Source organism: Pelecanus crispus, chromosome 1 (genome assembly GCF_030463565.1).
Source record: "Pelecanus crispus isolate bPelCri1 chromosome 1, bPelCri1.pri, whole genome shotgun sequence".
Taxonomy (NCBI): Eukaryota; Metazoa; Chordata; class Aves; order Pelecaniformes; family Pelecanidae; genus Pelecanus; species Pelecanus crispus.
The window spans coordinates 160,700,300-160,715,558 of record NC_134643.1 but is presented as its reverse complement, the minus strand read 5'-3'; the positions used below and the strand labels follow the sequence as shown (position 1 = coordinate 160,715,558).

The following is a 15,259-nucleotide window of genomic DNA, read 5'->3' as shown; positions in this document are numbered from 1 at the left end:
TGAAACATGCTGCAATCAAGCAAGCCAAGCAGTTAAAGCCTCTCTGGTATGGAGGGTGATGGCTGAAATACAAATAGGGGGAGGCCTGGCAGGTTGGTTACATCACATTCCCACAAACCCTCCAAGGCAAGTGCCATGTGCTTACAATGGTGGAAGCAACCACTGGATGGCTGGAAACATATCCCTTTCCCCATGCCACTGCCTGGAACACTATCCTGGGCCTTGAAAAGCAAGTCTTATGGTGACATGGCACCCCAGAAAGAATTGAATGAGACAATAGGACTCATTTCTGAAACAACCTCACAGACACCTGGGCCAAAGAGCATGGCATTGAGTGGGTATATCACATCCCCTATGGGTTGTGATATACCAGCCTATGGGAAAATTGAATGATACAATGCACTGTTGAGGACTACACTGAGAGCAATGGGTGCTGGGACATTCAAACATTAGGATACACATTTAGCAAAAGCCACCTGGCTAGTCAACACTAGGGGATCTGCCAATTGAGCTGGCCCTCTCCAGTCAAAACTTTTATGTACTATAGAAGGGGATAAAGTCCCTGTAGTGCACATGAAAAATATGCTGGGGAAGACAGTCTGGGTTATTCCTGCCTCAGGCAAAGGCAAACCCGTTCGTGGGATTGCTTTTGCTCAAGGACCTGGGTGCACTTGGTGGATGATGCAGAAGGATGGGGAAGTCCAGTGTGTTTTACCTCAAGGGAATTTGATTTTGGGTGAAAATAGCCAATGAACCGAATTGTATGATGTTAATTGCTATATAATACCATATGTCATCACTACTATGGTTGCTATATGCCATATTAATGGTATTACAGTGAGAATCACCCACATTAATAAAGAATGAATTTTAATGAAACCGAGCAAAGTGCTGGTGATGGAACCAGAACTGGCTTCAGCATGCAACAATCCAACACCGCACAGCATCTGTCCTGCCCTGAAAGACTGTGATGACAGATGGAACCCAAAGTCATGGACTAAATTAACTCAATGTACATTTTAGAGGGATGGCCCATAGACAAAGGGAATGATATCTGTGTGTATATATCAAGACAGGAAAAGTGGTGGTGATTAACTGGAATGTATCGGAAAGGGTAGGACCTGGGCATGACATAGATGGTATAGAATAAGGGGTGGATACTGTCCTGGTTTTAGCTGGGAAAATTTAGTTAATTTTCTTCCTAGTAGCAGGCATAGTGCTGTGTTTTGGATTTAGGATGAGAATAATGCTGATAACACACTGATGGTTTAGTTGTTGCTAGGTAGTGCTTACACTAGTCAAGGACTTTTCAGCTTCCCATGCTCTGCCAGGCGCACAAAAAAACTGGGAGGGCACTCAGCCAGGACAGCTGACCCAAACTGACCAAAGGGCTATTCCATACCATATGACATCATGCTCAGTATATAAACTGGGGGGAGTTGGCTGGGGAGCAGCTATCACTGCTCAGGGAATGGCTGGGCATTGGTCAGCGCGTGGTGAGCAAGTGCATTGTGCATCACTTACTTTGTATATTCTTTTATCGTTATTATTTTCTCTTCCTCTGTTGTCCTATTAAACTGCCTTTATCTCAACCCACGGGTTTTACATTTTGTTTTTTTCTGATTCTCTCCCCCATCCCACCAGGGATGGGGGGGAGGGTGAGCAAGCAGCGGTGTGGTGCTTAATTGCTGACTGGGGTTAAGCCACGACACTAGGAAAAGAGGTCATTCCATTGAGGAAGAGAATTGTTTACAATTGCTTACAAACAATTCTCTCCAGTTAGACTTTTTAATTAAGTTTATAAAGGATGACAATGGGAATAGGAAGAGGAGATTGTATGTTACCTAACTGGGATGTTTGTGATAAAATAATGCAAAGAAACAAACATAATATACTTAGAAAGTACAGCCATTGTTGGGCTGAAGGAATGAAATTGCGGTTACCATTCATTGGAAAGTATTATGTTGTAAAGTTCATCTCTCTCGATACAATTGGCTTGGGGGCTGTTTCCTCTTTTGAGTTTAAGGTTTTCAAAATCAAGAGTTTCTTTGATGACCTCCACCTTAAAAGAATATTATGTAACCAAGTACTTGCTGCTTTGGAAATGGTCGTTTTGGAACATCTTGGAACATACACACCTTTGTCTGAAATCATGAGGAAGCACACAGTAAAGGCACTTTTGGCTTTACTATTTAAAACCTATTTGTAAGAGTCCACCTTTTGGCTGAGGTCCTACTTTCTCTATAGAGAAGGTATTTTCTGAAAGGTTATCTTGCTTGGGCCAAAGTTAGTGGGTTAATCAAAGTGTAAGTTTCCCCTATCTGTACACGCTTGTCTAATATATGTCGTTCATCCTGCATGGAAAATGATCCCTTCTTTAGTTATACTCTAATAACTCACAAATTTTAGTATCTTTCAAAGTTTCCTTTTAGGGAAAGTAATTTTTTTTCAGCCTATTAAAGAGTACCATGCAGATAGATAATTCCAAATTTCTTCTTTTGCAAAAATAACCATAGGTCACACATTTGCTGGGAAGAAGGTTATACTACCAAAAATAAGTATTTACTGAGTCAGCATTCTAGTGCCAGGTTCTCCTGGGACGTATCCCATGAAACAGAAGGAAGCCTTCCCTCAAGTACTGTAAATTTAATGGTTATGATATAATAATAGGACCTCCTGGAAACTCCGTTATAGAAACTAATTCCACACTTACAGCTGTGAAATGAAGCTTCTCAAATAAATGGAAACGTTATCAGGCATACTTTTCTAATCCTTGCATGTCTTTTCATTCTTCTGAATGTACACCACAGACATCCATCGCTCCTTTTGCTTACTGCTAATCCAATAATTTCTCCGTATTGCCAGGAAAAGTGAACAAAAGATGCTCTGCAGCCGAAAACCTTGTTGCCTACTTGCTTGATGTAAATTGTTGACCTGATAAACTCATTAATACAAGGTTTTCCCCTTCATAATGGTCAAAGTACTGCCAAAAGTAAATGTCCAACGTGAGATGCTTCAGAGAAGTCAGGTTTTTAGAAGGCTTGGCTTCCCCTCACCCAGCGTTCGCCATGGAGAGGCTCCACAGTAGGTCTAGGCTGACTGCTGGTGAGGAGGTACCCACTGGGCACATCTGAGCCTGTTGCGTGGTGGGTGTCTGGAAGGGCACAACAGCTGGACCTGGTTGTCCTCTGGAGATGTCTGGGTCTCCTCCCTGGTTGCACAGGCAGCAATGAGTGTCAGTCAGGCCCTTCGGAGGTGTCTCAGCAGCACACCTGATCTTCCGGGTATCCATAGCCAGAAAACACTGCTGGCTTGTGCATGTTAACATGGACTTGTGTCTTTGCCTCCAAGCATATTAAATCCCCAGGCACTTTTGTTTATCGTTGTGAGGCTTTCGTTTGTAATGAACCTGCAAGGCACAGCTTAGCTGTGTTGTATTGCGATCACACGCCTGTAATAGGAGACATCTTCTGCCTTCTCAGATGCATCTGTGGGGCAAGCTGCCCACCGGGGGAAGCCGCTGCCGCTGCCAGCAGCTATTGGCATCTGCCGCAGCCTCTCCTGAGGCAGCTTTGGCTCAGCCCTCACCTGGTGCCAGGGGATAGGGAGCTGGGGGTTCCCCGAAGGACGTGTGATGCCCCTGCTCCATGCTCTGCGGTAATGCGGGGTCGAGTGGAGGAGGGAGCATGCCTGCTGAAGCGAAGTGTGCCATGCCACGTGTTTGCTACCTGGCTCAACAGCCCAGTCCGCAGTCAGCAGGGAGGCAGGGAAGTGCCCCCCCCACAAAGGGACACTTGGGAGGATAAGTACAGTGTGGTTCTTTTCATCGTTTTTTAAGCCCGAGTGCATCTCAACATGGTATTTTTTTGCTAAAGAAAGATCAGGAGACAGGAAGATGAAAGAAATCTAGTAAAAAAAAAAAAACACTGAGAAAATGAATTATAAAAAAAAAAGCAGCAACAGAAGGAATAATAGTGCTTTGTTTATTCTTTCCCTTTGAGCTTTGTGGACATATAATAGATTTTCACTTCTTGGTCCCACTTTCTTTTTCCTTCTCCCCTGCTGTCCGTCTTGCTTCATTTTTTTCTGTGACCATTAGCACTGTGGGAACCTGCCACCCACAGTGTCCATTCATTGCCTCTCCAAAGAGGCCTGAGATTGTAGCCACCCCACACAGGCTAACCTGGACTCAAAGGGCAGCACGACGTTGTAGCCTGAAGCCACTTGCTATTTGTATAGCAACATGACGTTGCAGGAAAAGAGTTCAGTCATGGTCAATTTTGCTTCTGGAATTGCAAAAGCAGCAAATCAGCAGTGGAGTTCTGCAGATTGGATGGAACTAATTACATTAAATTGTTCCATAGGAACTTTTTTAAGAGTGTTGCATGTAGAAGAGCACTCTTTTTTGACAAGAAGTTGATTCATATGAGGCTTCATGGAGCATTTATTTTATCTTTAAGAGTTCAGGTCCCCTTCTTCCATGAGAAAACTGAGGGAAGGAAATCTTCTCAAAAATCCCTGTAGAATTTCATCCCCATTTCTTCCTCCAGGCATTTTACTTCCTCAGCCTGGAAGAAACAAGCTGCACAGGTAGCATGAAATGTGCAGAGAGCCCAAATCCTTCTCCCTCCCTGCCCTTCTATGTCCCCTGTGACTATCTTCAGTAGCTTAATTAAGAAGAACCCCTCTGCAGGATAAATGCTTTCCATCTTAAAGGTCCAAGGACCCCAGCTTTTCATTCTTAGTTTCCAGTTGGGTGAGAGGCAATTTCTTTTTCCAGGTATTTTATTTTCCAGATACATAGCAAACGCTCCTAAAATCTGATACTGAGGACAGCTGAATATCTGATCAAGGCTTTTTGTAACTTGAAGGTATATGAGGCAATACTTGCGCTTCCCTGACCACTCGGTCCAACTCATTTTCCTCCGTCTTAGATTTTCCTGAGACCACCAGAGCACTCCTGCTCAGGGCAGGCAGTTATCTTTCTTCATCACTAACAACGACAACTGGGTTCCTAGTGTCACAACAGTGGTATTTATTTTCCCTGCTGGGGCTTCATCACGCTTTTAACCATCTCTAGTTAAAAATATCTGCTAGACAAATTCCTCTGGAAAATTCCATATACAGCAAGCATAGAGATAAGAGATAAGTTTAAAGCTACTTTGCATACCTCTGCTTAAGAAAAAGCAGTGGCGCAGAAGTTAGTTTATGTGACTCCTTTTTAGTGCAGTCAGAAAATTCAGAGTAGGAGTCAGATGATATTTCTTTTCTCTGAACGTGTTCCTTGAGATTTTAGGTTTCCTAATTCTCCTTTCTGCAAGTCATCACATTTTTCTCTCCAAGCCACTCCTGCCCTTATAGCTACCTCTTCTTTACAGCGGTTATGTAACATTAGTATTCTAAATTATCTGCTTTATTGTTGTGGCCTTCCCATACACAGGTCTCAGGATTAGCACTGATGAACATTTTCCCTTGTGGGCCAACACATGTGAGGGGACTCCAGGTCTCTAACACCAAAGCTCGACCTGCAAACAGGCCGGTTTCACCTCTGCTTCCTGACTTGGGCTGCATTAAGGAGCCAAATGTTTGTGACTTGTTTTTCAGTCCAAATGGGCATAACTTCCATTTTCTTTCTAGTGCAGTCTCCTGTGTGATTCCCAGACTATTTATTTTATGAATAGCCATATATGCACAGTGTTTGAAAGTGGTATGTGTGTGCCAGCCAGAAATGGCAGCTTCCAGCTCTGCTCACTTGAGTCGCAGTGTGCATGTAGGCAAAATCAGAAGTACCCTTTTCTACTGCTGCCTCCTAGCATAGACATACTGCAAAGAAGCCCATAGGATATCTGCAGCTCCATCTGAAGATGCTGGAGCTAGGGTGTTATGCAAAGGAGTGTATATAACGGGAGGATGAAAGAAGCAATTGCACAGGTTTGAATTTGTGAATTCAAACTCGTTTGTGAATTCAAAGAATAGATACACCCACTTGTGAAGGCAAGAGTGGTTGCCATTATTCAAGCCAGTCTGGGAATCCCCCTGTGTAACATTACTTTAACACTGAAGTTCAGTTTCCTTCAGTTCAGTAGCTCCTCTTTTTTTTTTTTTTTTTAAACTTGGATGGAACTCAGCTCCCCGTTTCTTAACTACAACTCTCTTTCCATCTACCTGCTGACAGTTAGACATGTAGGAGAACAGGAAGGATGGAGGGAACTATTCTTCCCATTATTTAATTAGAAAACTACGCCCCAGAAACCTTTCTGCAGTCTTTGGTTTTCTAATTTTAGAATATGCTGCACTTAGAGAGAAGATACTTAGCTTTGCTATTTTTGAGAAATGGAAGAAAATGATGTTATGTCCCTACATACCCCTTGTGTCTGCTTACATTTATCAAGTAAAGAATGATGAATATGCTAACTCATTTTGTCATAACAAGATAAGTGGTAATGGTGCTGTTCTCTAGTCCAGGCAACCCACATTTATTTGATATTCAGCCACCATGGAAAGTTCATTTTGCTGCCGGCTGTTCACCAGGGATCAGTCACAGAGATAACAGAGGCTTGGGAGCTCTCAGCAGTATTCGCTCTTCTGCAAATGAGCAAGCAAATGAAGAATGTTCTTGTTTTCTGCTTTGCTAGCCAGGAACCTGCTCCACACGCTGCTTGCGGTACCTTCTGTTTTCTGCGTGCAGTAGGTGTTGCCGTGTCCTAAAGAAAGGGAGCAGTTGAATGCCAGGAGAAAAAATGCTTCAGTGCAGGAGAGGATTTTAGTCAAGTAAGACAGAAGTCATCCATGGAAAGGCTATAGCCTCAATGAGATCAGACAGCAAAGTGATACCAAAACTGCCTTTCATATTCCATTGATGCTCCTCTACTTTTGACTGGCGATCTGATGCAGGATCTGATGCGTTACTGCAGCAGTAATGTCTGCAGTAAATGCAGAATCTGATGCATTACTGCAGCAGTAACGTCTGCAGGCTCCAGCTGTACTGGGGAGACAGCTGGAACAGCCTTGCTGGTCTTCATGGCCTGCAGTCCTGTCGATCCAACTCGAAGCCTTATCAGATCTCCCCAGCCAAGCTGGCCTGGGCAAGCCTCCCCGAGGCGGCGGAGTCTCGAAACAGAGGCGCCTTGAGTCTGTATGGAGGCATGGAAGAGAAAGTTGCCTGACCTTTCTGTTACTGCTGCTTTCCTGAAGGTGTGTGCTACTTTTAATCTAAAAGAAAGGAAGCCACGTTTCAAACCTATTTAATACATTTCATGGAAAAATATCTGAAAAACATTTTTTTCCTACTTAGAAAGAAGAAACAAGTAACCAAGTGATGTATCATTTTGATACTGGAGTTTTCTATGCTTCATATTTACATAGAAAGTATGTTGCATTCATGTAACTTTTTCTGACCTGACTGTATAAGAGCTAAAACATGTAGTCGACGTTGGGAAAAACTTTCTTGATTATAAATAAAGTTTACATTTTTGTTTGAATACAAAAAAAAATCAAAATTAACACCGGTATAAATAACCTTTCCCAACTTTGCCTTGGCTAATTAAAGGCTTTTATGTGTTTTGATACTGTTGTTGCTGTCTCCTACCACACATAATTAATTTTTCATATTTTTTGGCCCAAGGATTACAAAAAAACAGAGGCAAAAAGCATATAAATGCATTTTTAGGCACTATATTGAACTTTCAGCTTAAGGATTACTAGAAGAAACATAATATGCTGTTAAAAAACAGCATAATGAAAATGTTTGGTCATACTGATCTTGATCAGTTCCTCAGAAGGTAGAGTTTGCAGCTAGAGTTATTTAGGTAGAATGGACATCTGCCCTGCAGCAGGCAAATGCAAAGTATACATCCTGAGCTCTGGGACTGAACCATACCACAAAATACATGCCACAGGTACTACATTATGGAAACAGAGCTTCTTTAGGATGAAACAAAGTGACTGACATACTAACACAGTTTCAGCACTGCAAATTAGAAATAATTAGTGCTTTTGGAGCTACTGTAGAAATACAGGCAAGGAGGATGCCTTTATCAAAGCTGGAACGTGATGTTCAGGCTGCAGATGTGGGGCGAGTTGCACCAGGATGGTGAGGGTCGGTGACTGTTCGGCTCACAGACTCTTCACCTCCCATGGCATGTCAAACACTCTTTGGCCAGTTTTTGAAAGCCATCCAAGCAGCACCCTTACTCAGCTCTTGAGAAGTCCCGGAGTCAGAATGCAGATGGTATGAAAAATACTGCCAATGTCTTTCCTAGATGACAAATATCTTAGTGTGTTCTGCACTTGGAGGAACGGATAGTTCTGGTGTTAGAGGCCAAGGAAGTTTTATTATGGGAAAGCAGAAAATTCTGCATGTTTTCACAGCTAGCTCTCCAAAAAGAATAAATTCCTCTGGAATTTCAGTTTTCACTGGAGTTTCTTTCCAAAAAGGAAAACAGAGAAATGATTTTTTAAACAGCGACATATATGAATTAATATGGAGAATAAATTAGCATAGTTCGTATGACCTCTCTCAAAACCAAAAACTCACTCAAAACCATGTAATATCTAAGCATGTACTTGAATAATATTATTATGGCATTTAATATTTACAAGTAAGCTTATTATTATGAAGTAATGGACAGTGTTGCATTGTGCCATCTCAGTTGCATCCTTTTAGTCACCTGGCTAAGTGTAAAGGTCTATTTAAGCAATCTTTAGCAAGGTCGCAATCCAGCCATCTGTGGATTACATATATATATGTTTTGCTGACAAAAGTTTCTATTATAAATAAAGCCATAAAAGCAAAGCCTGTGCTGTTCCCAGTTTGTATTTTTTGCATAGAGGTACTCCATTGGCGGAAGTGCTATTCGACAATCTGATTGCAATAGCAGCCTTTCCTGGCTGAGCTATCCGAGTGATAAATTACACTTCATCACGTCCATCTATGTACAAGATAGCTATGCTTCTAGATTTGATACCTGCTTGTATGCACTGGTTCTTTAGAGGTCTGTATCTGCCCACATAATTCAGCTAGACTGATGTCTAACCCAACAGGGAATTCAACGTGAGAGAAACCTCTCTGGCAAGAAGCAGTATAGGTCAGGATCAATTTTAGCTCTCCTTACCAAAAAAAAAAAAAAAACAAACCACCCTGTAGAGCCAAACAAACTGCACCAGTTTGAGCCTCCACCCAGAAATCTGGCAATCTAAATTACGCTCTCTTATTGAGCAGTACTTCCCTCCGCAGGAACAATGAATCAAATGAAAGAGCCTAAATAAATAAATCTTTACACTTCCCTGTTCTTTCTACCTCCCAAATAATCATACGTCATTTTGGAAAACCTAAGTAATCCACAGCAGGAGGCAAAACTGCCCTCACGGGGTACGTTCGCAGCATCAGACCATCCTCCGGGAGCTGGGGCCATGGCTGCGGTGGCTTGCCATTTCCCTCCCGTCCCCCCACCCTGCAGGAGCAGGGTGCCCAGGTCTTGCAAGGGGTGGGCACCATCTGCAGCCAAACCTGCTCCGGCCTTAATCCCTGCACGTCTTCTGCCGTGCTGAGCTCTGCTACTGGTTTTGCCATCAGTCACTGGTGCTGCTAGCTGTGACTGCTGTGCTGGCAGCCAGCTTCCTGACTACTTCCTTCTCTGGTCTCCCCAGCTACCATGCAGCCAGCCCTGCGGTGTTGCTGGTCCTTTACAGAAAGTGCGGCGGTGCAGGGATCCACACGGAGCCCCAGCCATGCAGAACAGGCTTACTGCATTAAGTCTTCTTTCTTTCCTAAAGGAAAAAAAGAAAGGACGAAATAATCTGCTTGGAATCTTTTTTCCCCGCACAGACACATTTTTCCACTTCTCAGGACCAGAGCAGTTTATTAGGACTGCTGTTTACCCCAGAGAAGTTACCCAAGTTTTTGCAAATGTTTGTGCATACCATTTTCTCCACTTTTTAACTTAGTTGTTTTTAACACAAAGGCCCAAAATGCTAGAAAATAAATGTTCGATTAAGCCTGATAAAGCCTGGTCCTGTTGTTCCCTTCCCTAGCTAGCAGATGTCAACAGCTGATGTTCCTTCTCTAGGCTGTGGAGAAGACTCGCTGTCCACGGGACTTCTTGCGAAAGGGCTGCTCTTCAGACCATCTGCTTTCACAGGAGAAACTGGCTGAGTCTGTCCAAGCTCCCATTGCTGTGTGAGGAGTTTTGAGCTCTGAAATGCCTGGTTTGCACTTCCATGACAGGACTTTCTTAAGTTACTGGTTTTCATGTTCTCGTGTCATGCTCTCAGTGTTACGCAAGGTCCAGAGGTGAGGAATTGCCACCAAACAGATCAAGTTTCTAGCCTGAAAGGAAGTTCTCAAATTACTGCAGGAGGCCTGCTGTTACAGGATTTCTGGTACCGTTTTGCAGAGCATCAAATAGTCCAGATAAGCTTCAGATAAGTTTTGGGTGCTTATCTTTAACTCCAGATCTTTTGAAGTTTGCCACTCGCATATTTCAAGTCTGTGTCCTTTAAACAGAGCTTCTCCTAAATGGCATAATTAAAATTTCTTTGTGTCTTCTCAGAGAACCCATGTGTTCATTTATGATCCCCAGTGGGAAGTCTGAATTAACCCTGCTGTCATTTGTTGAAGTATTATCAAATGACAATATTTATACTAGATTTAGCCATAAGTCCCTATTTCCAGGGGCAGTGTGTCCTAGAATAGTGCAAAAAGGATGCTTTTCTTTCATTTCTATCTTTGAGGCATGAATAACATAGACAGCGCATCTTTTCTTTGGGATCTCAGAGGACAATCACTATTGACAAGAAGTTTGCAGGCTGAAATAATGTAAAGGTATTTATTTAAATGTCTTTTTCAAAAGTGTGAAGAGCAGATAGTAGATCAAAGATCTCCTTTTCACCAAAAAGTTTTATTTTTCTATCACTGGAGGTTTGCTAGCTCATCATCACCTACAGCACTCTTGTCCCCACCACCACCAACCGCCCCACCCTTCTGGTACGTAGACAGCAATTCCCTCCAATGCTCTGAAACATAGAGGTGTCTCTGTCTTTTCTCGGATTTCCTTCCTTCGAACTCTCCCTTCACATTTCAGTGATGTAAAACAGCCAAGATAAGAAACAGCTGTCTCTTCCCAGGAGGAGACGGGACGGATGTGCAATTCAGAAGAACAATTCCTTTTTTCCTACTGCCTTCCTGGGATGGGGGGCAGGGGGGAAGTGAGAAGTAAGTTAACCTCCCTTTTGCCAGCTGTCTCAGTTACTCCTAGAAAATAGACACAGCAAAGCATGTCAGCACTGTACTGCTCTGTCATGACCCAAAGTGGGCTGCTCAGAGATGATTGTGGAGGTTCTGTGATTCCCTTGGGCTAAATTAAGGTGAAATGACATGAAACGATCGATCAAACACTTCACTGATGGTAAACACCAACCTGAACTTAGAAAGCATAATGGTAGGCAACCTGAACCAGGAAAGTACAACGATAGGCAACGTGGGTTCTAATTCTAATACTTATAGAGGAAAGAAAAAGGAAGAAAGAGGGCAGAGAGAGAGAGAGAGATCACCACCCTTGGATCTCACAATGTCGATGGTAAACGTGGGAGTCCTCCAGCTGCGCCGGCAGCACTGGCACCGGGCGGGAGAGGCAGGTCGAGAGCAGCACCAAGGTGGACTCCTCCAGTGGTGGGGGTGCATGCACGTGGCTCCTTGGAGTTGTGTCTTTTATAGGCTAGTCCCCGCCTCTAGTCTCACCCCACTTGAGGCTTGTTCCAGAATGTTCTTCATCTTCTGCACAGGCACCATTGTGGGGGGGGTGGTCGCAACGGGTCTTTTGGTGGTCGTGAGCCCCTTCCTCAAATGAACTCTTCATGATTTTCACATCAGAAGGCAGAACTGCACATCCTCCGACACGCCTCCCGGCTCCGTGCCAATTGGCTTCTCACCCGTGGCTCAGTGGTGCTATGCAGACCCTAATTTATCGCTATGCAGACCTTAATTTGTCCCACCATAATGTTTGAGACATTAACTGTTTGAGTCTCTCACATGCTCTCCCCCTGAAAGCATAGAATTGTTAAAAAACGGTAAGATAGGAAACAGGGGTGGCTAGTAACTTGTATTTTTGGTCAAAATACAAGACCCAACAATTGTTTCTGTAATGCATTATATTGCTCTTCTAGCATCTGGCACAAACGGTTGTCTTCAGTCACGTATGTCTAGTTTCATCTAGGTTCCCTCTTGCTAGGAAAAGATGACAGGAGAGAGCTGGACTATTGTGACCATGGGGTAATAGTCACATTTGTCATGGTTTTGTACAAAGACTAGCATACTGGGGTTTGGGTCTATAGGAGTTAAATAAGAAAATTTGTGTGGAGGATGAGGGTTTCTGCTATTGTGAGATTTTAAGAGTAGCTTTTTACATTATTTTTTATATTTTTGCTGTGGCTTAATGAGGAAAACACAAGAACTAATGTTTTCTTAGTTACCTAAAGATAATAAAAAACAGAAGAAGCAGAAAAAACTGCCTCATTTGCCATGGGATCCTAGCTCACATAGTAGCAGGAATTCACAGCCAAGAACATCACACTTTGTGATGGTGATGAAGTTCTCCAGTATGCAACAAGAGGCTCAGTTTCCATGATTAAGGGATATGTTTGGGTTTAGTGGGACAACTGAGTTCAGACCTACTGGCTATTTGCACTGGGAGATAATTGTTGGGGGTAAGAAGAAGCACGGCATCGGAAAGTCACAAGCATTTCTGGGAAATTTGTTAGTATAGATACCCTTTGTCTTTCTCAGTAAATAGGAGAAGGGAAATCCATAAGGAGGCTTTATTATTACCATACCAAGGTCTTCAAGGATTGTTTTTGTCATGCCCATCTTCTTAGTATCTTGCCTAGTTGCATCAGTGGTGACCTACGCTCCAAAACCTGGCTCGTGTATAATATGGAAGCACAGGAACACCAGTAGGAAGAAGCACTCTGCTAAGCTACTAAAGCCAGTGTTCTGCATAACAATGGACAGCAGGAATCACTAATGCCACAAAATAAGGGTTAATGTTAGTGTGACTGTAGTCTGCTTTAGGGAGTTCTCCAGCTAATCTGGTGACCTAGGTGTTGTACAGGGAGAAGGAAGGAGCACATATATGCATAAGGAAGGTAGTGGGCAGCAGTCAAAGTCTGGGGAAATTGAAATATTATGCTTGCGTTATCAGAAATAAGAACTGCAGAATAAATATCCTGCATGGACTGTGTGAACAGTTGGTGCCATGAAGACTGGGAGCTGCAGAGAAATGGCCTAACTGTGCTAAAGATTGTACTTCAGCAGCAAATTGAAATTGAAACACAGGTAGCGGCTGATCTCCTGCTACTGAGAAGCAGTTGCCTGAGTGTAACCCAGTTCATCAGAAGAAGCAGAAAAGTAAGGAAAAAGAGCCAGAAGAAAAACTATGGTACTTCACAGCTGGAAAACGAATTACAGTTGTGTATGTGTGTTAAGTACACATTAAGGAAATAAAGAGGATGAGGTTTGGAGTAAATGCCTCCAAGACTTGTTTTAGCATCTTTCCAATTCAGTTAAACAGGTTCCAGGATCTGATGACTAGGGAAAACCTCTTCTTACCTTTCAGGATACAAAAGGGAAGAGATTACAAACTAAGCAATATAAATAGAGACTGGGAATTTTCTGGGGACCATTTCTTATCTCATTAGGTGGAGAAATAAGGTTCTAATTATGCAGCTTGCAGGGCGGCGAACAATCCGTGCTCAGCCCCTCAAATGCATGCTTAGTGAGATCCATGTGTGAACAACAGCTGTTGCTGACAAAGTGTGATGGGACTCAAAACCTCATTCCTGATCCAGTGTGTGTCACTGTTACCTTCTCATGAAGACCTGCCTTTCAAAAATCAACTGGAATAGTTTATTAGAGGCTGGAAAAAAACAACACAGAAGGAAAGATCTAGTGAAGAGGCAGCAATGAAGTTATTTTACTGTGCTTTCAGCAGTTCAAGCATTGAGTCTCTCTTATAAAAGTAAAAGGTGAGAGAGGATTCTGCTAGTAGGGGAAACGTAGCGGAGTTCTTCCAGAAACTTACTGCATTTGAGATCTATCGTGCTCACAAAATATGGCATAGATACTGACTTTTCCATGATCAGGGAAAAGAAAGACAAGATAAACATGTGGCTTTTCTGTTACCTTCTGATGCCTGAAAATGAAGCTGTGGCTTTGTGTGGGAGAGCAAAGGGCCCCTGAAGAACAATCTTGACAGTGGTTGAGCCATACCTATGGTAATGATTCACTGGAGTCCTGATTCCTCAGTCTACATGTGGAGAGCTGTTTTCCTCTACCAGGTTTTGGAGTTCAGCAGAGTCTTTCATCTTATGTGAGGTAAAAGCCACTGGGTTTTCATGTTTTGGAGCTTAGAGAGGCCTGATCACTGCCTTAAGAAGGTGGTACCTGCCCAAGACATCACCAGCCTTATTACTCGTCTCTAATTTGAAGATCTGTTCCAAGCAGAGGCATGAGATACAATCTGTGAATTGGGAGGCAAGCGAGGAGATAGAGCTTGGATTTTTTTTGGAGCAATATTGTGACCCTTTAACAGGAACCTTGCAGTCCCAGGTTTTTTCCACACCATTGCTGATAAAGTATTTCTGAGATCCATTCTTGCGCTTTGGGCATTCTGTTTCAAAATCAACATTTTGAGCTGACATCACCTATGAGGAGTTTCATAGAAAGCTGCTTATGGCAAAGCTGAATACATACATCCAGCCTGCTGGTTGCCTGTGTTGGGTTTCTAATTCAGAGTTATTCTTCATGAGTTAGGTGGGGTGTACAGCTTATACAGGAAACATGTTCTGAATAAAGCATCAGTTACCAGTTGCTAAGACCTTTGAACTTGATGAGCACTGTGGGGCCTGTTCTGCCTCTTCTAAGAGTCAAGCCCATCTCAATTCTGATACAGTGAACTATAGGTGTATTCCTTACTTTAATCTTGTCTATTTTCTACCTCTTACTGCCAAGGCATGAACATTTCCGGATTTTCGTAAATCTATTTGCAAAAAGACAAGCATATAATGAAAAAGGATGTGAAAGAGAAGCCAAATGACATGACTTAAGTCAGTTTAACAAAGCTTGGTATTTGGTTGTTTATAATCTCAGTATGTTAGTTGTTTGTACTGTGATACAAGCATTTTTGGTGTGGAGACTGAGCCACAAGACTTATTGCAGCAATGCAGACAGTGTTTGTCTGTTGGTTAGGGGAAATGGACTGGAAGG

General features: G+C 42.9%; 1 protein-coding gene across 1 annotated transcript in view; it reads left to right on the top strand.

Annotated features, from left to right (window-relative positions):
* The first annotated feature begins 13,225 nt into the window (after positions 1-13,225).
* Positions 13,226-15,259, top strand: part of COL4A2 (collagen type IV alpha 2 chain) — a 120,013-nt gene continuing 117,979 nt past the window's right edge. The window contains exon 1 of the mRNA XM_075717221.1: positions 13,226-13,330. Within this exon, the coding sequence (XP_075573336.1) occupies positions 13,226-13,330 (105 nt within the window). The remainder of the gene's footprint in view (positions 13,331-15,259) is intronic.